At 38.3% G+C, this 23,676-nt stretch overlaps 1 protein-coding gene across 1 annotated transcript in view; it reads right to left on the reverse strand.

Annotated features, from left to right (window-relative positions):
• Window positions 1-23,676, reverse strand: part of pard3aa (par-3 family cell polarity regulator alpha, a) — a 753,733-nt gene that overhangs the window by 312,957 nt on the left and 417,100 nt on the right. Inside the window, exons 11-12 of the mRNA XM_079805963.1 lie at window positions 15,057-15,245; window positions 14,592-14,762 (exon numbers count right to left, since the gene is read on the reverse strand). Of these exons, the coding sequence (XP_079662089.1) occupies window positions 14,592-14,762; window positions 15,057-15,245 (360 nt within the window). The remainder of the gene's footprint in view (window positions 1-14,591; window positions 14,763-15,056; window positions 15,246-23,676) is intronic.

Here is a 23,676-nt window from a genome sequence, read left to right on the forward strand (position 1 = left end):
CAATTGAGTTTCCCTCCTGAGCTGTAAGTGGATTAAAGAGAGCGTCTTCATTCCGAGCTGGGCTTCTGCTCCCCGGACGCCTCCAGTCAAACAAGACTGCCTCGCACACATTCCCACTCCTTCCCATTTGCAGATTCTTTGTGGAGCAAAACTACATTTCCCATGGTGCTTCTGTCATCCTCTTGAATCCCAGTCACAGTGACATGACATCAGTAAGTCGTTGTGAGTTCATGTCAAAAAGGTCCATCAGAGAGTAAATAAACTAATGAAGTACAGATCCAGAAGTCCTTCTCTTATTGCTTGGCGTATGTGGATGCGTCCCATCATGCCCCGCTTCGCCCCTCGGAGCGGCAGTCTGGCTCAACGCTAATAAAACCATAATTTACCAGTCAGGCTGATTGATAGCTCTCTCAAGACACAATCGATCAGACCCTCATTTCGGCAGGACAGTTTTCTGTAGCCAGCGTGGCACTTCCTTCCTGATGTCAGCTTTCATAAACGTCATGTGGAGACAAACCTCATGGGTTGTTTTTATGCACAGGAGGGCACTCTGATAGTAAAAACCCAGATGCACCACTCTTCGTAATCGGGACGTACTTTGGCAAGAATACTAATGAATTACAGTCTGAAATGTCCTGTATAACACCATTCATTAAAGCAGAGTATTTATTTTGGCACCCACATTATTAGGTTTCAACCCTGACACAGCGAAGATGATTACTTAATGTGTTCTGAAATGGATATTTTTACTGGAAATCCGGTAAAAAAGTCTAAACATTGACCCTACATTACCCAAGCTATTTCCCTTAGATACACTATATTGCCAAAAGTTTTGGGACGCCTGCCTTTACATGCACATGAACTTTAATGATCCCATTCTTGTTCCGTAGGTTTTAATATGGAGTCGGCCCACCATTTGCAGCTCTAACAGCTTCAGCTCTTCTGGGAAGATTTTCCTCAAGGTTTAGGAGTGTGTTTATGGGGATTCTTCTTGAAGCGCATTTGTGAGGTCAGGCACTGATATTGGACAAGAAGGCCTGGCTCTCAGTCTCCGCTCTAATTCATCCCAAAGCTGTTCTGTCGGGTTGAGGTCAGGCCAGTCCAGTTCCTCCACACCAAACTAGCTCCTCATGTCTTTATGGAGACGCTTTGTGCACTGGTCAGTCACGTTGGGACAGGAAGGGGCCGTCCCCAAACTGTTCCCACAATGTTGGGAGCATGAAACTGTCCAAAATGTCTTGGTGAAGCATTAAGAGTTCCTTTCACTGAAAATAAGGGGCCAACGCCTGAAAAACAACCCCACACCATAATCCACCCTCCACCAAACTTTACACTTGGCACAATGGAGTCAGACAAGTCCTGTTCTCCTGGCAATCGCCAAACCCAGACTCGTCCAGGGCATGATTGGTCACTCAGAGAACGCGTCTCCACTGCTCTAGAGTCCAGTGGTGGCGCGCTTTACCCCACTGCATCCCACACTTTGCATTGCACTTGGTGATGTAAGGCTTGGATGAACTGCTTGGCCATGGAAACCCATTCCATGAAGCTCTACACACTGATCTTGAGCTCATCTGAAGGCCACAGAAGTTTGGAGGTCTGGAGCTCTTGACTCTGCAAAACATTGGCAACTTCTGCGCACTGTGCCATGGAAGTGATTGGAACACCTGAATTTAATGATTTGTAGGGGCGATATAGTGTATATCAGTCCCTCCAGAAAAACGTGATTATGCGATCTCATGATTTAATGCATAATCAGTCAAAGTCCGCATATTTATGCGGGGGCCGCATTTTTTCAAATACGCCGCACTTTCGCCACATAAATTGCCTATTTCCGCGTGCAAAATATGCGGGCTAGCATGATTTCATAATTCCCGCATTTTCGTTGCAAAAAAGTCATATATATTAGCAGAAAGTTGAAAAATGTTTGTTTACTTCACACAAGAGCCGACATTTCCCCCTATTGCCATGGGAACGTTTTGAAGTGACGTAATTACCCGACGTGAACGTCATCGAAAAGCTGCAAACCCCGTGATGAAACCATAGATATCGGTGAAACCATGATGAAGCACACAAATTCCCATTTGCCAACAAAAATAACAGCAAAAGGCCGTGCAAAGCAGTTTCCTGGTGTGCTGACCGATTTCAAAACACAGCAGCATCATGAAGCTTCAAAGTGTTATGAATCAGCGAGTCGATTCAGCGGTTTGACGCTTTATATATCAGTGAGTCGATTCAGTGGTTGGAAGCGTTATGAATCAGTGAGTCGATTCAGTGGTTGGAAGCGTTATGAATCAGTGAGTCAATTTAGCAGTTTGAAGCGTTATGAATCAGTGAGTCGATTCAGTGGTTGGAAGCGTTATGAATCAGTGAGTTGATTTAGCGGTTTGGAGCGTTATGAATCAGTGAGTCGATTTAGCGGTTTGAAGCGTTATGAATGAGTGAGTCGATTTAGCGGTTTGAAGCGTTATGAATCAGTGAGTCGATTCAGGGGTTTGAAGCGTTATGAATCAGTGAGTCGATTCAGCGGTTTGGATCACCAAAGTCACGTATTTCAGCAGTTTGACACGCGATCCGAATCATGAATCGACTCACTGATTCATAGCGCTTCGAAGCTTCATGATGCTGTTTTTTGAAATCGGTCATCACTATAAGTCGTTAGTTAGGTTTTAGTACAAAAACTATTCTTGTCGCTTCATAAAGTTATTGTAGAACCTGCACTGTAGTGAGATGGACTTTGTAACGACGTCTTTAGTGCCTTTTAAGGGTCTTGAGAGTGAACCGTGCATTGTGCCAATGGAGGCCTTTCTGAGCCATCAGATTTCAACTATAATATCTTCATTTGTGTTCTGAAGATGAACGGAGGTCTGACGGGTGTCGAACGACATGAGGGTAAGTCATTAATGACAGAATTTTCATTTTTGGGTGAACTAACCCTTTAAGAGATTGCACTTTGTGCATTGGAAGCACTCAAATGTCTGTTTTGTAAAGCTACGTCTGTAAAACAGGAAGTTATTTATTCATTTTTTCAGAAGTTGTAGCATATTCCGTTTGTAAAGCTACAGAACTTGACTCAACTTGTAACTCAATTTGACTCAATGTTTTGTAAATTTGAGCCATGTGTTTACTAAGGTCTTCAATAAAACAAGATGAGAACTTAAATATTCCCAGCACTTTCTGTGATGTAGTGCTTTTTTTCTCTTTTTCATCAAACCGCAGTTTTTGCAAGTTCCCGCAATTTTATCGCATAAAATTGCATAAATATTCCGCATTTTCCATCGCATTTTTTAAGAAAACGTGCCGCATAATCAAGGATTTTTGCCCGCAACAAAAAAAAGCCGCATTTTTCTGGAAGGAATGGTATATGTCACAATAGGGAAGTTTCAACTTCTGTTTTATGCCGACTTTAACAGGTATTTCATCTATTCAAATATATAAAAACCCTTGAAACAAGATATATTTACTTTAGAAGCAACACTGCATAGGATTAAAATTGCAGTATAAATTGCACTTTTATACAAGTATACTTCATCTTGATGCACTGGAAGATTGATTGTCTTGTTCAATTCCATTAGATTACAACAAATATCTACCAGGTTACTGTACACCTCATCTGAGACAAATCTACAAAGTTCACATAATCTGAACAAGTACTGCAGAAGGAAATGAGAAACACTTCCAAATATAGCTTAAATAGTACTTTTGTAAAACATCAAACTACAGTAACATTTCTGGCTTGATGCATATGCATTACTTTCAAAGAACAGAGCATCTCTGAGCGAGGACAGTGTGTGCATTTATTAGTTCCCTAAGGGATTCCCAGCAAACTGTGGAATAACTTTGAGGATATTTTCTTTTTTTTTTTCAACAAAGAGAAATCAAAGAAGCAGTGAATAAAAAAGTGGACCTGAGGGCTACTCACAGTTCTTCAGACATGATTCATGAATATGCATGATGATGATGATGCATGTTTTATATGCAAATTCACACTTAGATTCATGTGTGTGTGTGTGGGGGGGGGGGGTCTTTTTCATTTTGTTTACGCTTATAGTGAAAACTCAACTTTTCAACTCTGTTACTTTATTTATTTTTCTTGACACAATCTTCAAAAAACTTAAAGCGGTCATGAACTGAGGAATCAAATGTTCCTTGAGCGTTTGAAATATAAGAGGTCATCATACTATAAGAATATCCTGTAAGTTTCAGAACTGAAAACGTTCTTGTTAGTCCAAAAACAGCGAACGACTCGTTGTGGAATGAGCCTGTGATAGATGGTGAAAGAGCGCCTCTGCAGAAGAAGAGCGACGCCCACTTCATCATCACAACTGTGGCTCCGCCCACTGGAGTGTTAGTGAGATGACGAGGAGAGAAGAGCGACTACAAATAACATCACCTTCCAAAGGATCCTAATGCTAGGAATGAGCTGATTTATTCTCAACAATGTGAATGTCTCAGTCGAGCATTATTTATTTGTGTTCGCTACATTTCACTGTGGATTCTTCGGGAAATCAGTCGCAATTTCGGCGCTTTTACGATATGGACTCGACAGTAACGCCACAACATGTGAGTAACCGTGTTCATTCTAACGCCTGATCTGAGACCAGTGGTTTCTGATATGATTCATGTACAGTCAGATGATCTTTGTCTGTGTGTCAGTGAATCAAACCAGTGACTAAACGCTCAACTTCACATTGTGTCTCTTAGTAGATGAAAATAATCTGTTATTTAAACTGTGATTAAATTATATATAGAACGGGATCAAAGAACGGTCCCTTTACAATCACTGGAGCTGTCAATCACTGGAGCTGTCAATCACTGGAGCTGTCAATCAAACAGTGTGAGTTTATCAGTGACTGAGTTCTGGACTCGCACCAAAACTCCCGTTATAATCAACAAATCTCTTATTTACATTGTGTTTGCGCTGTTAGTTATGATGAAAGCATTCGTTAGTGTGCAGAAATCCAGTTAAAATGACGAGATCCTGCATTCATGAGCTCAACATGTGTGTGATCGGCTACAATGATCATCACTGCAACCTTTCATGCCACAATCTGAATATAATGCTATAGATCTAAATATAATGCCATAGATCTAAATATAATGCTATAATCAACACTTTTCATGATTAGTTAACTAGAGAGCGGTAATAGTAAAAATAAGCTGAACGTTTTTGAGAGAGTTCCACATGTAATACTTATTTCCGATGCAAAAATGTCAGCCAATCACAGCAGTGGGCGTTTCAACTAAAGTCTCACAGCAGCCAATCACAGCAGTGGGCGTTTACACTGAAGTCTCACAGCAGCCAATCACAGCAGTGGGCTTTTACTCTGAAGTCTCACAGCAGCCAATCACAGCAGTGGATGTTTCAACTAAAGTCTCACAGCAGCCAATCACAGCAGTGGGTGTTTCAACTAAAGTCTCACAGCAGCCAATCACAAAAGTGGGCGTTTACACTGAAGTCTCACAGCAGCCAATCACAGCAGAACTCGTTTTTGAGAGAGTTCCACATGTAATACTTATTTCCGATGCAAAAATGTCAGCCAATCACAGCAGTGGGCGTTTAAACTAAAGTCTCACAGCAGCCAATCACAGCAGTGGGCGTTTACACTGAAGTCTCACAGCAGCCAATCACAGCAGTGGGCGTTTACACTGAAGTCTCACAGCAGCCAATCACAACAGTGGGCGTTTACACTGAAGTCTCACAGCAGCCAATCACAGCAGTGGGCGTTTACACTGAAGTCTCACAGCAGCCAATCACAGCAGTGGGCGTTTACACTGAAGTCTCACAGCAGCCAATCACAGCAGTGGGCGTTTACACTGAAGTCTCACAGCAGCCAATCACAGCAGTGGGCGTTTCAACTAAAGTCTCACAGCAGCCAATCACAGCAGTGGGCGTCCCTTCAAACAGTGTTCAAATCAGAGGCTAAAAATCAGGGTAGGAAAAGAGCCTTTTATTTATAAATTATAATTTATTTTGCAGTTCATGACCCCTGTAATACTATGAATAATGTGTTGTACATTCAACTCCAAAAAATTTTGAACAAAAATTCAAAGGTCATTTCTACTTCTGTCTCAAACACTTCTTGATTCAACCGTAAAGACACCTCGACGTCACAGACGAACAGTTTAACAGCACACTAGAGGCGTGGAAAACTAATTGGACACAGTCGATGCGGGGAAATGTATTAATTTCTCATTTGAATAATCCAGTGCTGATAGGCCCAGAAGCCAACCTTTATGAGGAACAACATACGCTTGCAATTACCCACAATCCTCAGAGGCTGTCTTTGAGTGTTCTGTTGAACTTTGATAACCTCAACCAAAACATTTAGTAAAAAAACATTAGTGTAATAAACACTGAAGCCTCATTTTGTTACTTTGTTTCTGTCCCACAGTTTTACTACAGGGAAACTCAGCGCCAAGAAACAATGAGAAGTATTTTAATAAATGAATTGAATTCAAACGACTGCAAGGATTTTAATTGCCTGAGAACATATGACCTTATATTAATAGACACGGAAAGCCATCGATTGGAATCGCCGGCTCTCTGAAGCTCAGCCTCAATTATTGAACTGAAGACGAAAACGCAATGACCAATAATACATTACATCATTATCTGGGTCAAGACAATCCCTTATGAAGAGCATCGCTGCTTCAATTACCAACGGCAGTCTGAGATATTCAAGAGTCTCAGCTTGACAGAGTTTCACTGGCTGATTATTGAAGCCTTCATTTACAGTTCGACTCTCTGATCTACTGTAATTGTGACAAAATCAGGTCACTCTCCCCATGTCAGGCCTTTTCCTTCTCCTTCAGTTAGAGGAACATGCTTTACCAATTTAAGACATTTCAAAACATGATGTTGCCATCATAATTTGCATCATATGTTTCAGAAGACAGCTGGAAAACATAACATTTAGCCATATGGCTTTAAAGACACTGAAATGCGTAATAGTGACATTTGCATTTTTTATGTACATTTATGTACTATGTATATATTTTAATAAATGTATTTGAATAATTACATTTCAGAGGCCCTACCCTAATCCTTAACAAGTGTTGTTAATATTATTAAATGATTTATTTATAATAAAATAATAATTACTTGAATTAGGTTTTATTTTTATAACTTTAGTTTTCATTTGTATTTTAGGAATTTTGTTAAAGGGGTCATGAACTGGCTTTTTAAATCTTTTTTTACTGTTGTCTGAGGTCAACTTATGACGTTTTTACATTTTAAAACATCATAATTAATAAGTAATAGGCTATTTTCTGCCCTGGTTTTGAGGCTCTCTCCTGGAACGCTCTGTTTTTATGGGCGTGCCGCACTGAAGAAGTAAACGCCCACTGCTATGATTGGATAACAGTTTTGCATATTATAATGAGCTTCGGCTCCCCCGTCATTACACGTGAGGAATTGTTTTGTTTTTGTTATTTTAATACGTTGGCTTAAACTCATTTGATTTGAGTTATTTCAATTAGTAACATCTCTTTTCTTATTCAAGTTTATTAAGTTTAACATATTCATCTATCATTAATATTTTGTCCTATTTCCCAGAAGAAGGTACATACAAAAATCCACATTTTTAGTACGAAAATGAAGCTTTGATTCAAAATACACTCTTTTCTGATTTTTTTTCTTCTTCTTCTTCTTTTAATGTAAGATATATAACCATTGAAACAAAATGATTACACCTTTTGCCTTCGTCCATTCAGACCTGGAAGCGAATTGCGGCTTTACACATGAAATTATGCTGATTTTCCTCTATTATTGAGACTTTACTCAAATAACTTCTGTAAAATACGTTTAGCCTCTTTCCTACACTCACACACAGATTTTTTCCCTTCCCACCGGGACTGTGGTTTGTTTATAAGCATGTATGCGCACACATGCACACAATATTTCTGAAATTAAATAAAAAGGCAAATTAAATTAACGTCTGTTTGAAGATCAAAAGTTCGCAGAGCAAATAGTCTACATTTGAAAAAGAAAAAGGAGAAGTCCATTAGTGAAGCACTGCAGCATGAAGCAGATTCAGGCTATTTATCTTTTTTTTTTTTCATTTGAAAGTTAAAGTTTATGCAAGTAAAATAAATAAGTTTTGTTTAAAAACATTTCAGAGAAATACTGATGTTTTGTTTGCAGCCAAATCGGCCCTGACCCGTCGAGGCATGGGCTCCACTAGACCCCTGAAGGTGTGCTGTGGTATCTGGCACCAAGATGTTAGCAGCAGATCCTTTGAGTCCTTTGATAGAGACTGAGCACTGCAGACCGGGAACACCCCACAAGAGCTGCAGTTTTGGAGATGCTCTGACCCAGTGTCTATATATATTGTTTTTTGCTTATTTTCTTGCAAAATTTTACATTTCAAAGGATTTATTTAATAAAAAGGGGGCAAATGTAGCATTGTAAAAACAAGAAAATAATATATATATATTAGGGCTGTCAAAAGATTAAGCGCGATTAATCGCATCCAAAATAAAAGTTTGTGTTTACATAATATATGTGTGTGTACTCTGTTAATTATTATTTATATATAAATACACACACAAGCACGTATATATTTAAGAAAAATATAATTTTTATATATAAAACATTTATGTTTATATATATTATATAAATGTATATACAGTATACACATGCAAATATTTCTTAAATATACACATGAATGTGTGTGTATTTATATAAAAATAATAATTAACAGAGTACACACACATATATTATGTAAACACAAACTTTTATTTTGGATGCGATTAATCGCGATTCATCTTTTGACAGCCCTAATATATATATATATATATTACTGTTTTGTAAGCTTACGTTCCACAGGGTCCAAACCTGTTAATTCAATGGTTTAATATTCTAAGGATTCATTATGTACATTTCTAAAAACTGTTGGTAAATTAAATGCATGCATTTTAGATGTTAATGTACATTTTAGTGTCAATGCAAACACACAATAGTAGAACCAGACTTTACGTACAAATAGGGCAAGACAGCAGGCCAACCTGCTCAATTTTTGAACAGAGCTTTAGATTGACAGTGACACTTCACATTCAGGACAGGGCTGGAGACAGAATGTGCCTCACACACACACACACACACACACAGTTGTGAAGCCAGGCCAGCGGACAGTGATGGATCTTATTCATTTTAATGCTGGCCTGTTTTCCTGCATTTGCTGTATGAGAATAGCAAACGGCCTCCTGTCACAGAGAGCAGGGCCGCCGTCCCCCGGCGCACAATCCTTGATTTTCTTCAGTGGCCCCTGCAAACTCTCCCTACCCATCATTCTCCTCTTCTTTCCACTTCCACTACTCTCTCCATCTCTCTTTTTTCTTATTCCGGCTTCCCCTCTCTCTCTGAAAGCCGTATCAAAGGGCAATTTGTAGTGTATGTTGGACCACAGCGGGGGTCCGGCTGTGCTCTAAAGTTGATGAACATGATGAAAGCAACCATCCTCATCCTCATGTGACAGACAGATAAGAGCGACCTTCAGCCGGGGCGTTCCGGAAGGCGACGGGTGACCTCGGATGGGAAGAGTGGGAGAGGATGGATGGGACAGGATCTCAGCGTGAGTCTGCGGCTCTCAAAGCACCAGCAGCGAGAGGCAGAGATCAACTCCTCAGCGCCCCTAATGAAGGCTGATCTGAGCTCAGCGTGCGTCTGCTGTGGGCCGCTGCGTGTTTGGGGGGTTCTGTGTGTACACCCGTGAATGACGACAAAACACTTCATATGTTGATGTTTTTTGACTGGGTGCAGAAAGTAACACAAAGACTATAAATAGACAACATGACTTTCTAGTGTTGTCTTCACTGCATGCACACAAAAACAAATGCAGCGGTCAGTGAGGGAGCGTGCGGGTCAAGGGTTTGTGCAAGACGGCAAAAAGAAAACCCACCTGTTCTTTAAGAATTGATAAACGTTTACAAAATGATAATAATAAATATATTTTTTGCATAAAGTGTCACTGTATGTGGTATGGCAAAGTCACAATGCTATGGAAGCTTGATTCTACTATGGAGCAAACAAAAATAAAGAGGAAATTGTAATTTATATCTTACAGTTGCATGAAAAAAACTTTTTCATGCAATAGCAAGTTCATATCATGCAATTCAGACTTTATAAAAAGCAATTTTAAGTGTGTTTATACTGTATCTAACAATTGTTACTTTTTTACGAGAAAAACTTGAGAGACAAATTTGCAATTGTGAGATAAAAGTCAAAATGATGAAATATAAACTTGCAAATGTAGGGTAAAAAGCCTATATTACTTTCATTTTATTTTATATTTAATTTAATTTAATTTAATTTAATTTAATTTAATTTAATTTAATTTAATTTAATTTAATTTAATTTTATTTTATTTTATTTTATTTTATTTTATTTTATTTTATTTTATTTTATTTTATTTTATTTTATTTTATTTTATTTTATTTTATTTTATTTTATTTTATTTATGTGTACGGCATTTATTTATAATCCCGCTTGATGTATGGGTTTTTATTTTTTCTTCTTCTTTTTTTTAATTTATTCAAAACGTTCATAAACTTGCTACTAGTGAAATATCAGCTATTCTGATTATCAAACATTTGAAATGTATTTTGTGTTTTAAAAAACATTAATAATGATCAGGTTAGTTATAATAGGCTGTGGGAACAGTACATTTTTATATGTACATAAACAATGTGTGTTTGATATGGTTAAAAAATTATGTTTGAAATGTATTTTTTTATATTTATTAGTTTTATTTAATGTTTATTTTTTATTATTGCCATTTCCATAGAATCAGTTTTAGTTTTTCAAATTATTATTATTATTTGCTAGCACACTACTATTCAAAAGTGTATTCATTTATTTATTTTCATATTCAGCTTTACCACTGTATAAACAAATTAAAAAAATATTTTACATTGTAAGAATATTTCACAATATTACTGTTTTACTGTTTTATTGGTAAAATAAATGCAGTCTTTGTTTATTTTTTCATCTCACTGAACCCAAACTTTTGAACGCTAGTGTTCATGTATTTAAAGGTGTCATGAACTGGCTTTTTAAATTTCTTTATACTGTTGTCTGAGGTCAACTTATGACGTTTGCGTGGATTTTACATTCAAAAACATCATAATGAATAAGTAATAGGCTATGTTGGGTTTTCATGTTTTATGGGGACTTTCCATAGGCGTAATGGTTTTTATACCGTACATACTGTATATTCTATCCCCTTACACTGCCCCTGCCCCTAAACCTACCCATCACACACACACACACACACACACACACTGCCCCTGCCCCTAAACCTACCCATCACACACACACACACACACACACACTGCCCCTGCCCCTAAACCTACCCATCACAGGAGACATTCTGCATTTTTACATTGTCAAAAAACATCACTGAGTCTGATTTATAAGATGTTTTCCTCATGGGGACCAAAAAATGTCCCCACAAGGATGAGGATTTCAGATATTGTCATCTTTGTGGGGACATTTTGTCCCCATAACATAGGGATTACCAGTCCACACACACACACACACTCACACTCACACTCACACACACACACACACACACACACACACACACACACACACACACACACACACACACACACACACACACACACACACACACACACACACACACACAAGTACGTGCATCAGCAAAACTTCACTGCGGACAAATCAGCATGTTCAAAACTTCCGCAACATCATCAGTAGATATCAAACGTTCTGTAACAATGCAACACTATCACATATAAAAACATGTTTTACTCACATAAGTGTGTTGGACCAATCCTGTCGGATTTTAATCTCAATCTGTCTGCGAATCCAGTCTCAACCTGTGTCTTGTTTACAAATGAATCCGCGGTGAAATGAAGCGAACAAAGGTGCAACGTCTTCCCCACTTGAGCTGGATCTTCATTAAAATAAAGTGCAACCACACATTCCTAATATTAGAATCCGAATGAAGTTTCTGCAGCGGTCGGCATATTCTGAGATCTCTCGTTTTCTGGGTCTGGTGTCAATAAAAGCTTTTCTTTGACTAACAAGGAAGTTTCCAGATCTGAAGCTTACAGGATATCTTATATCACGATGACCTTTTATATATCAAAGGCTGAATGAAAAGTTGATTTCTCAATTTATCACCCCTTTAATACGTCTGACAAATGTGTTTGGAACAGTTGTGATGTATGAGCAGCGCTGATCTAGTCGCTCTCAGGTCAAAGTGTGAAGCTGATTTGAATGTATCAGTGGATTATGTGACACTTAACACACTATTCTCAGCGTGTGATCAAAGAGTTAACGTCCTCACGGTGTTCACTGAGGCGACTCTCGTCGAACGGTTCCTTTAAAAGAACTGATCAAAAACACTGTTATCTGTTTGATAGCAGCTTCTCCTCTAGAGGTTCAGCATCATGAACTCAAACATTGCTCATCAAATATATAATCGAAGTTATAGTACATTCGTACCGTAAGCCAACAGTTGCTACCGCCTATTTGTATTTCTCCCGAGACGTCTTAAGAAAAAGCTGATACTTCTAAAGAAGAACTCTATTAAGTCCCCTGAGCTATGAAAGAGCAAGTTCTGAGCAATGAGGTTTTCCTGTGGGAATGATCGGGTCACAGACTGCAGTCGTCTCATTTCCATAAGCAGTCATCATATTCTGAATTTCATCTCCTCCTAACGCTGCGGCTTCAAAGCGTCTGTCGTATATTCTTTAGAAAGATAAGTGTTAGATTACGCTTTCAGATGTTATGACTCTGTGCGGGCAGAAAAAACGAGAAAAGAAACAAACACACATCCAGAGGATTGCATTTGGGAAAGAGGGGGGATGGAAAAGATGGCATTTGAAGTTGATATTTGATATTTCATACTGCCATCTGCTATCAGTACAAATCAGCATGAGCATTTCAGCGGTCAAATTGCTTTCGATCGCAATCCGCCGCTCACACCCCCGGTGTCACTCTCTCTCTCTCCGTCTCTCCGTCTCTGTCTCCTGTGTGTGTCTGATAAGAACTACTCACTTTTTATTCACTTTTTCTGCAGGCAAACTTCCCTGTCTTCACACACAACTCAACTCACTCTGACCGCTCATCTGAATGCAGGAAGTCATTTTCACAATCAGCATTTCAGTTAAATATTGTCTGGTAGTTTATTATTATTTATGCTGCATTAAAGCCTACCCGATTGACAATTTTAGGGAAAGTCTCACAAAATCCTCTTGTGCCATCAAACAAATCTATTCTGGTTCCTTGGGTCATGTAGAGTTCAATGTTTCGATTTATGCTAGATTTTCCATCATTTTTTTAACTTTTCAAATGCATCCTTCAGCTTTCAACCCCAAATTTGGGTCAGATCATCTCTGAGCCATGTTGATCAGCTATTATAAAAACTTTGTCAAATATTGAATCTCTGCAACGCTATGAGGTTAGAAAATAGCTTTCTAGCTATCATTGCCATAATGCCCTGAGCAAAAGTGGACAAAACTGGGGAATAATTGTAAATACAATAAATTGTAAAAAAAAATAATAATAATAATAATAATTGTAAATAAATAAAATAAAATGTAAAAAAATAAAATAAAATTGTAAATAAAAAAAATGAAATAAATTGTAAATAAATTAAATTAAAACATTGTAAATAAATAAAATAAAATAATAAATTTAATTGTAAATAAATAAAATAAAATAATTTGCAAATAAAAAAATTAAATTGTAAATAAAAAAATAAAATAAAAAATAATTAAATTGTAAATAAATTTATTAAATTGTAAAGAAATAATATATAAAATAAATTGTAAATAAATAAAATCAATTGTAAATAAATAAAATAAAATGTAAAAAAATAAAATAAATGTAAATAAATAAAATAAGATCCAATAAAACATTTTATTAAATTGTAAATAAATAAAATAAAATAAACTGTAAATAAATAAAGAAATAAAATAAATTGTAAATAAATACATTTGCAGACAAACACAAATGATGCTCTGTTTGTGTTTAGTTTTTCTAGTAAATCAAAATAAACACAATGAAATAGTACACCAACAGGAAGTCAACACCGTTAAAAAGAGTACTTATTACAGAAAATAATTATTTAAAATAATATATTTAAGTGCAAACTAAATGTAACTAAATTGCATTTTAATTAATTGAAATTAAATGAATAAGTATTAGAGTTTAGGTTTATATTAAATGCATTTAGTTGAACTTTAGAGTGTATTTTTGACCCACTTAAGTAGCATTTAAGAACATGTTTGGGGCCAAGCACTGAATGTGCATAGATACCTACTGTATCTGTTGCCGTTCTGCTTCTTCTTCTTCCTCTTCCGCTCTTGAGTCAATGGCAGCCCATAGAACCGTATAGTAAAAAGTTATGAAATTTGGCACACTGATAGAGGACAGTCTGAACTGTCACCACAGCAAATTTGGAGTCTCAAATCCTCTAGCGCCACCAACTGTCCAAAGTGTAAGCGAATACATTTTTAACCATAAGGGCTAGAAACAATTTTCCCCTCTGATTCCCTGGCTCAAGACAATTCGATTGCATATGACATTATTTCCAAGCTAAAGACAGTGGGTCACTGACCTCTCCTCTCCCAGCGATCCGTCGGGCTACTATCAGCTGAATCATGCCTCTCTTGTTGCCCTCGATGGACATGGACTTGCGGAGGGTCTCCATCGCTTCCTGATTCGTCTTTTCCAGTAGAGACTCTCCATTAACTGCTATCAGCTGGTCATTTACCCTCAGCCGCCCATCCTGTGATTGCACACAAAAGAACAGATTTCTTTGAATAAAACGCATGTAGCCAATCAGACAGCTGGCAGAACGTGATTTCACCAAGTGCAACATGTTCCTAGATTGACATCTTTGTTGATCCTGGAACAACATTTCAGATTTCAGGGACACGTTTACAGTGTGTGTCAAGTTTAGGCTTCCCACCAGGGTTCGGTTTAGGGATGGGGATATGGTTAAGACTACATTTTTGGACAGGAATGTTGTTCCAGGATTAACCAAATATGTTGTCCCAGGAAAAATTGTGCCGTTCCTCACCTTGCAGGCGGCTCCTCCAGTGATTATAGACTTGACGAAAATGCCCAGGTCAGCGTGGCTCTCTTTAGATCTGTTGCCCTTGACGCTGACCCCTAACCCTGCCGAGCCCGAGTCATTGAGAGGGATTTCAAAGGTCATAAACTCTCTCGTTCCATCCGGGGTCAATATTAAATCATCTTGTTCTTCTTTCTAAAGAGATAAAGGAAAGGCAAAAAGATATTGATAAGTTAAAGATGAAGAGTGTATTGATTTTTTCCAATATTAAAATGATTTCCCCCAGTTTAATTGTTGGCAGAGGCTATTTACACTAACTCCGCCTACTGGCGTCTGATTGGTCCAGACAAAATGACGGAAGATGCTGGATTTTCAACAGTAGCAATAGTGTAGGGATAACGCGCGTGGCAGTTTTGACACAAATCGACCCGTGTTCAAATTAATTTTAATTCAATTAATATTTGAAAAGTGGAAATAAAGTGTCTAACGTGTGTTTAATAAAAGTGTTTAGGGTTAGGGGTCGGTGTAGGGAGGGCTTTATTGTCTCAGTAAAACGGCATCCATTTAATAGTTTTAATACATATAACCATTTAGACTGTTATTACTGCATATCGTTCAACGTACAACACTGCGATACAAAGAATATCTGCAACTATTTATAAGTAAAAATAGCATCTAACTACTATTTACACTTATTGCAAATGAAATACTGCTATTTTTATATTGCACAGTGTAAATAATCCCTGGCCTTGTTTAATATGCAACTATAAGTAAGCAACTCATAGGTTAATTCCACCAACACTGTTGCTGTGTCTGAAATTGCAAACTTTATAGTCGGTACTACATTTGGTTTGAAACTTACTTAGCGACTGTTAAACGAAAGTAATGTTCTGTATAGTATGAATGAATTTCCGACGTACTACAATACGCCATGTTGTCATAGAGTGCCGAAGTAATGACGTCACTTTGTAGGCCAACCCGGAAGTTAGCGCCGCATGGGTTCCCTCGATCAAAAAGCCATTCATTTTCCCCATAGACTTTTGGAAAATCGCAAAAAATAAGATCTGTGTTCAACAAAGAGTAATGACCCTTACACGTTTTGTCTACCAAGATAATCTTTACAAGTTAATCCAAAATGTATACATTTTGAAGCCCAAATAAAGCCGTCAGATATAAAATGCTAACGGTAGGCTATAAACGGACTACAGCACACCATGGTCGCGGATCAACGTCATCATCAAGCTTCCTCAAACTTTATTTAAAAGCACGCTCGCTCATTATGATCTGCGCTGTGTATGAACACTTATCCACTTTTTCATGAGAAATATTGCCCATTCGTTTTTTCCAAAAATGTTAGAAACTAATTTTGTTTATGCGTGCCTCTCTGAGATTTATCTTTTGTTAATGTTTTTTCAGACAATATGATTATCACTGTGATAACATTAAATGACATGAAACACAACCCAGTCTCTTTTTGTTAAATGCAAGTTTATGTATGATCAATAATACAAAACGTATAATAAGCTACACATGAAATAAAGCAAACAATTCAGTCAAACATTCAAAGTCAGTGCTAGTCGGCTAACTTACAACGGTAACGTACAGTTATAGCCTAAAAATAAACAAGTAATGAAACTTATCTTTGCACTCAGCCTAAACGATTTGCCAGGGAACAAATTATAGATCCATGAGAGCAAATATGGGCCGTTAAATCTCCACAAGACTAATTATAGCTGGAGACGCCACAGAGACATCAGAGCCAGCGGCAGGCGGCAGAAGGACTAGCCGAGGAAAGTCAACTCTCGCCGGCTAAACAAGCGCTGACCGCCGCTGACTCACTGGAGCTCACAACTCCGATAACACCAGATAAAATGTTTAAATAGGCACTCTTCTTATAAATAAACCACAGATTTGAGCTTTAAACAACTACATTATCGACTGAAAAAGTCTTAAAACTAAGTTGTCACACATTAACAGTAGATTTTAACACAAAAAGACGTGTAAACACAGCCCATGTCAGCCATTTCTCAACGAGACAAACGTGAAGAGAGTAAACTCCAAATGTTCAAGCATCCAACTTTGCGCGAATAGCGCGATTTATTCAGGCCACATAAGTTCTTCATAAGGCTGAAACGCGGGCTAGTGAGAGATTGCCTGTTTGTCACGATGACGTCTAAAGTCCCCGCCAAAGGATGTAGTCCCTTTTAGCAACTTGTTAGCAACCATCGTTTTTAAGACACAATAAAGTCTTAAAAAATCACAAGCAGGTTATAACTAGTGTGTTTTATGTCATAGATTAAAACGTGAAAATATATAGAGGCTTTGTTAACCACAGACCTTATTTCAGGCGATTTAGCAAAAACCCATTAAAAAAACCCATAGACTTTAGGGCGAGGGAACCCATAGGGCTAAAATGCTAACTCACTTCCGCGTTTTGGCCTACAAAGTGACGTCATTACTTCGGCACTCTATTGTCATGTGACCTATGATGATGTGACCGCCATTCGCAAATCCTCTGGCCTCATGGGATAGTAGATGTCCATCAAATGCACACTAGTAGGTCATCCAGGGACTTTGACATACTTTTTTATGGGTACTGTGAATTAGGACACACTTCTCGGCTCGCATACTATTTTTTGCATACTATAGAGCGCATTTAGGCCACGCCCACACCAGGGGGGAAAACAATCCAACACTCTCCATTGACTTTGTATTGCGTTAAGCGCCTTAACAAAAAACAGAACAATGTCTAAACGTTGTACAGACAAGGTGTACAGCAAACAAGCTAAACAACACAGAAATACGTTTTTATAAGCTGGTGACCCCAAAACACAAGCGTTTAAGGAGACAAAAGTGGATACAGGCAATAAGACGTGAAGCATCAGCAGGAAGAATGGGTACATTTTAGGATCCTGACACCCAGTGTGCCGTAAACATTGTGGCACTGTTAAGTCAAATACCCAAATGTCAGTGTTATATATCATATTCCTTGTCGCTGATTGCGTTCCCCTCTAGTGGGTGTCCTTAAACGCTCGTTTTTGGGGTCAACAGCTTATAAAAACTTCTGGGTTTTTGGTTCTGGGGTTGTTTAGCTTGTTTGCTGTACACCTTGACACATATCAGCTTTTAGTCGTTGTTCTGTTTTTTGTTATAAGTCAAAAATGACAAGGAGGCGCTTCACGCAATACAAAGTCAATGGATATGGTTTGATTGTTTTCCCTCACGGTGGGCGACGCGTGGTCTTCAGATTATGACACATGTCGCTCTGTTTCTATATAGTATTGAAGTATTCTGACTGTATATGTGGTGTTTTCCAAATATTGCTGTTTCTTGGAACATCCCGATCAGCCCGACATAGAAACAACTCAACCAATGACAAGACTCTGGGGCTGAGCTATGTTTCGACCAATGACAGATGGGGAAAGTGTTTGTAAACAACAATATTTGGCGGCGTAAGTGGTGTAGAAATTACACACTTTTTACACTACGTAAAATCAAAGCTGACACATTAATAAAATGCAATTAAAGATCAACACAATGAATATAACCTGAACACAATAAACAAACACAATATAGCCTTCCAGTTGAATTATACAGTGTGGGGAGATTAACACAGCAGGATCACATGACTCATTAAACAAGATGTTTACAGTGGTTTCTATGGAGAATTGACTTGGCACCCATTGAGTGGGCGATCTCCTGTTGTTCACAGGAAAAATCAGAATCAGACCCATGATATACATCACCTCGGGGTAGACACACTTCCATATCAGTCAACAAAATATATCATATTTACATTGTTGGAAAACCCATTAAATCAGCTTCATGCAGCAAATAGTGTGCATTTGGACATCACAATCGTTTCTGACTGGTCTATGAGCAAGTGGACCTAGTTTAAACCCACTAGATCATCTTGGTAACAGCTAATACACGGCTTTGGACCAGCAAAAGTCCAGCTACCATGTTCCAAAACCAGCATTTTCCATCGGGGAAGTCATTAAAAGGGTGATTCATTGGGGGAAAATCCACTCTCAATAGCACTTGTATACATTAAAAGCAAAAGTAATGTGTTTTAAGAAAGGTTCAGCACATACACACACACACACACACACACACAGTTGAAGAATGCCAGGTGCTTGGCTTTAGTCCAGCTGCCGTAAGCAAAGAGGCTGGAGACGAGTTATAGAGATTCAGCCAAGCATTCAGGTGAGGCCCCTATCTCTCCTTCCTTTCATAATACACCTCACACACACACACACACACACACACACACACACACACACACACACACCATCATCCCGCGCCCGAGCAGTTGCCATGGCAACCCAGGTGGCTCTCAGCAGACAATAGCAGCTCTCAGGTTAAGAACCAACAACCAGGTGAAGGCGCCAGGAAGAACACATGCAGTGCTAACACGGTTTTCACGCGTTTGATTTTCTCCCACTCATTTAGTCCCTATCGCGCCGTCAACAAGTACGCAGAAAGGACAACGGTCTTTCAGACTGACACAATGAAGTGCCTCTCACCGGCTCACTCCCGCACTGATATGCATTATGGAGAGAAACATGGCTGTTATTGAATGAAGAAGCACCTTTGTGAGTTTCAGGCCACTTCTCGCCTTTGACAGATAACACTGTTTTTGTTTTTCCATGGCAACTGAGAAACATTTCAAGCACTCGAAGGAGTTTCCAGAGTTGTCAGTAAAGACTAGGGTTGGGAATCAAAAATCAATTCCAATTCTGGAATCAGATACTTAAGGTCAGGAATCAGATACTTGTGATAAAATCGGATATTCCCCAGTAAATGCGTGTCGTACGTCATTGAAAAATGAATGGAGGCGAATGATGTCAACTCGGGTGGACACATGGATCACATGACAAGGGCTCTCCTCTTTTTTCTCCGCGTTACAAGAGCAATGTTTTGCTGACCTTTAAATATAGTGCGGAAAGCAAAACATTGAATAATCATTTCGTCTGCATCCATTGCGTCCATTGCATATCGTTATAAATGGCGTTATTTTGTCTCTTATTGAGCAGTAGGCTAGCTGGAGCCATTTACCTCCAGTCTTTGTGCTAAGCTAGGCTAGCTGGAGCCATTTACCTCCAGTCTTTGTGCTAAGCTAGGCTAGCTGGAGCCATTTACCTCCAGTCTTTGTGCTAAGCTAGGCTAGCGGTGGGTGCGTCAGACAGAGTTATGGCACGCACTGAGATGAAAATTGTATGTATGGACTTATCTAACTCTGTGGGATACAGTGAATAAGCTAAAGTCCCAAAAAGTTGACGTGTTCCTTTAAGTATGGCCATCATTTGGAAGGGGTCCGCTACATTCTGTGTCCAAAAACAACTTGGGATAAGGTTTTCACACAAACACTGTCATTGTAAGACAGTTAGCAACTCTGTTTGTTTGTCCGAGTTAGCAACAGTAACTAAGGGGGGTGGGGCTTACCGATAGGTCAATTGGAATCGTTATAATTCAAACAATAATCCACCCTAGTAAAGACATAGAGCCTCATCAATTACCCCCGTACTTTATTGGCTGAGATATTTAGATGGAATTATATTTATAGAGGTCAGAGATTGTGGTGCCATACTCTCTGTAATAATCCTTGGCAAAATGAAAACACTATGTTACTTTAAGAATGTGTGGTGATAAATCAAAAAGAAGAGAGACAGTTCTAGATTGTATCTAAGTCAATCAATCAATCAGTCAGTCTTAAAGTGCCTATAAGCCAGTCTCTGACCTCAAAGTCACTGTGAAGTTTTATAACATGCAACAGTTTGCTTGAAGGTCTGAGAGTGTGATCCAAACAGCTGGTTCATTTTCACAGCTTTCACAACACTGTACACGTCTTTCAGACACTGGCAGAGGGAAATGCCTCGCGTTATAAAAGGCGCATCCAGCTCGACCTGGCCCATTGTGCTGGGGAGTAATTCATTCATTCATAAGCAGACTGGATGGTGTGCATTCATTACATGCTTTTGTTTCCAGAGTGAGCTTGAATTATACTGTCAGTGTGCAGACAATGAAGAGAAGAGCCCATGAGAGATAACACAGCGTCTGAACACGGTACAAACAGAGAGAGAGAGAGAGAGAGAGAGAGAAGAGCAGACGTCTACCGTTCACTCTCACTCCTCTGGGACTGATGAGAGACAGAATACAGAGAGAGAGAAAGAGAGAGAACTAAAAATGATGAAGATATGAATAAAAGCAAGGAATAAAGAACAAACAAAAGATCTTATTCAAACAAAACAAACTAAAACAAAAAGACTAAAAACATAAAAAAGAACAAAAAGAACAAATGAACAAACAATCAGATCTGAAGACCAAACAAAAAAACAGCAAAGTAACAACAAAAAAATATATAGGAATGAACAACATAATGGAGGAAACGGAAGAAACAAATGAAAAACAAACAAAAAATTTGAATAAACTAATGAAAGAGAGAAACAAAGAACAAATAAAAGATCTAATGACAGAAAAACAAGAAATAAGACTTTCAAAACAACTAACAGAAGAAAGTGTTATTGAACGAACAAACAAACAAACATATAAACAAAAAAAGACTAAACATTCAAAATAAACAACAAATAATGAACAAACAATTGAGTGAATACAACAACAAAAAACAAACAAATGAGAGGAAGACCAAACAAACAGAGCAGCAAAAAAACTATTTAACAAACAAACTAAAGAAATAATGAAGACCAAAATGGAAAGAAAGAAAGAAAGAAAGAAAGAAAGAAAGAAAGAAAGAAAGAAAGAAAGAAAGAAAGAAAGAAAGAAAGAAAGAAAGAAAGAAAGAAAGAAAGAAAGAAAGAAAGAAAGAAAGAAAGAAAGAAAGAAAGAAAGAAAGAAAGAAAATTGACATACAGAGGCAAAAGAGAAAAACAGGAAAACCTAACTAAAAATGAAGAAAAAGAAATAAACTCTTTCAAAACAACTAAGAGAAAAAAACAAACGAACAAACAAACCCAAAGCAAAAGAATAAACATTTTCAAAATAATCAACAATCAAAATCAAACAATTGAGTGAAGACAACAAAAAACAAACAAAGAAATGAGAGGAAAACAGAAGAGAAAAATAAGGAACAAACAAACTAAAGAAATAAATGATTGAAAGAACGAACAAACAAACCGAAACAAAAGACTAAACACATTCAAAATAAACAACAAAAAAACAAACAAATGAGAGGAACATCAATTAAAAAAACAAAGTATTTATATTTAATTTTTGTTTGCGTTCCCCCAAGAGTCTCTGCGTTCGCTCTGAAAGAAAGCAAAGTTTCTCAGGGGAACGAGAAAGCACTGACATATACATTTTCCCTCCCATCTCATGTGTTTCTTTCCTTCACCAGAGGCTCCGTTACAAAAACAAATAAATAAACAAACATTATGATAAAAGAAGAGAAAGCCAAGTGAACAAACGAATGAAAGTGAGAAAAAAAGAACCAACAAAATATCTAATGGAAGTAAACACAAAGAAACTAAAGAAGGAATGAACAACATGACCAAGGGAAAGAAGGAAAAGAAAGAAATTAAAATATGAATTTTGTTACCTGGCTTCGAACTGCAGCAAAGGTTTGAAACAATTAGCCAGGCTGAAACTTTCTCGCCCAAACGGAGTGGGGCAACGACATAAAGGTCATTGGAAATGAATTTAAGAGGCTAAAAGAAATCAGTCAAGGATGTAATTGCGGAGAAGGCCTGCGCATGATAAGTACAGTAACATGAAATTTCTCACCACTGTTTCTTTGGCCCGGCACCTTCTGATAAAGACTGCATATTAAACACCTCCGACTAATGCACATTCAAGACTTTCAGGTACAATTAGACCCGGAGACCCGAGAAAGAGAGAGAGAAAGAGATTAGATGAGCTTAGAGAGGAAGCGAGGAGCGAAAGAACTGTCAGCACCTAAAGTGAAGGTGACACGAAGAGTTGGAGAGGTGAAGCCAAACACCTCGTATGATTACAGGAAACCGAATCCCATGAAGAAACTGAAAAATATTAGCAACACCACTTTGATTATACTCAATGAGCTGACAATACACCTACAGCACACATTGTGTTTCATAATGAGACCGGCGCTTTGATGCCTAAAGGAGGCCTAACTGTGCTTGACTACGCCACATGCTCTCAGCGAGTTCTGCATGTCCCAAAACTGCTTGTTTATCAGGCCCGTACAGCGCTATAACAGCGCCGCCTCATATGAGCGGCTAGGCTAATTGCTGTCACAGCTGAGAGAAAATAGTGCTAAGCAAAAACAGGTGGCAGCTCAAAAGTGTTTTGTGAAACAAAAATGCTATTGTCTTCCAATGCACTTTGCAATATTAGGTTTAATTATGGGAGTGCGCCGACCAACCAATAAACCAATCAATCAACCAACCAACCAACCGACCGACCGACCGACCGACCGACCGAGCAACCGACCAACCAACCAATCAACCAACAAACCAACCGACCAATAAATCAATCAACCAGCCAACCAATCGATCAACCGACCAATCAAACAACCGACCAATCAACCGACTGACCGAGCAACCAACCAACCAACCAACAAACCAACTGATCAACCGACCAATCAATCAACCGACCAATCAACCGACCAACCAACCAACCGACCGACGAC

This window comes from Gobio gobio (assembly GCF_949357685.1).
Source record: "Gobio gobio genome assembly, chromosome: 23".
NCBI lineage: Eukaryota > Metazoa > Chordata > Actinopteri > Cypriniformes > Gobionidae > Gobio > Gobio gobio.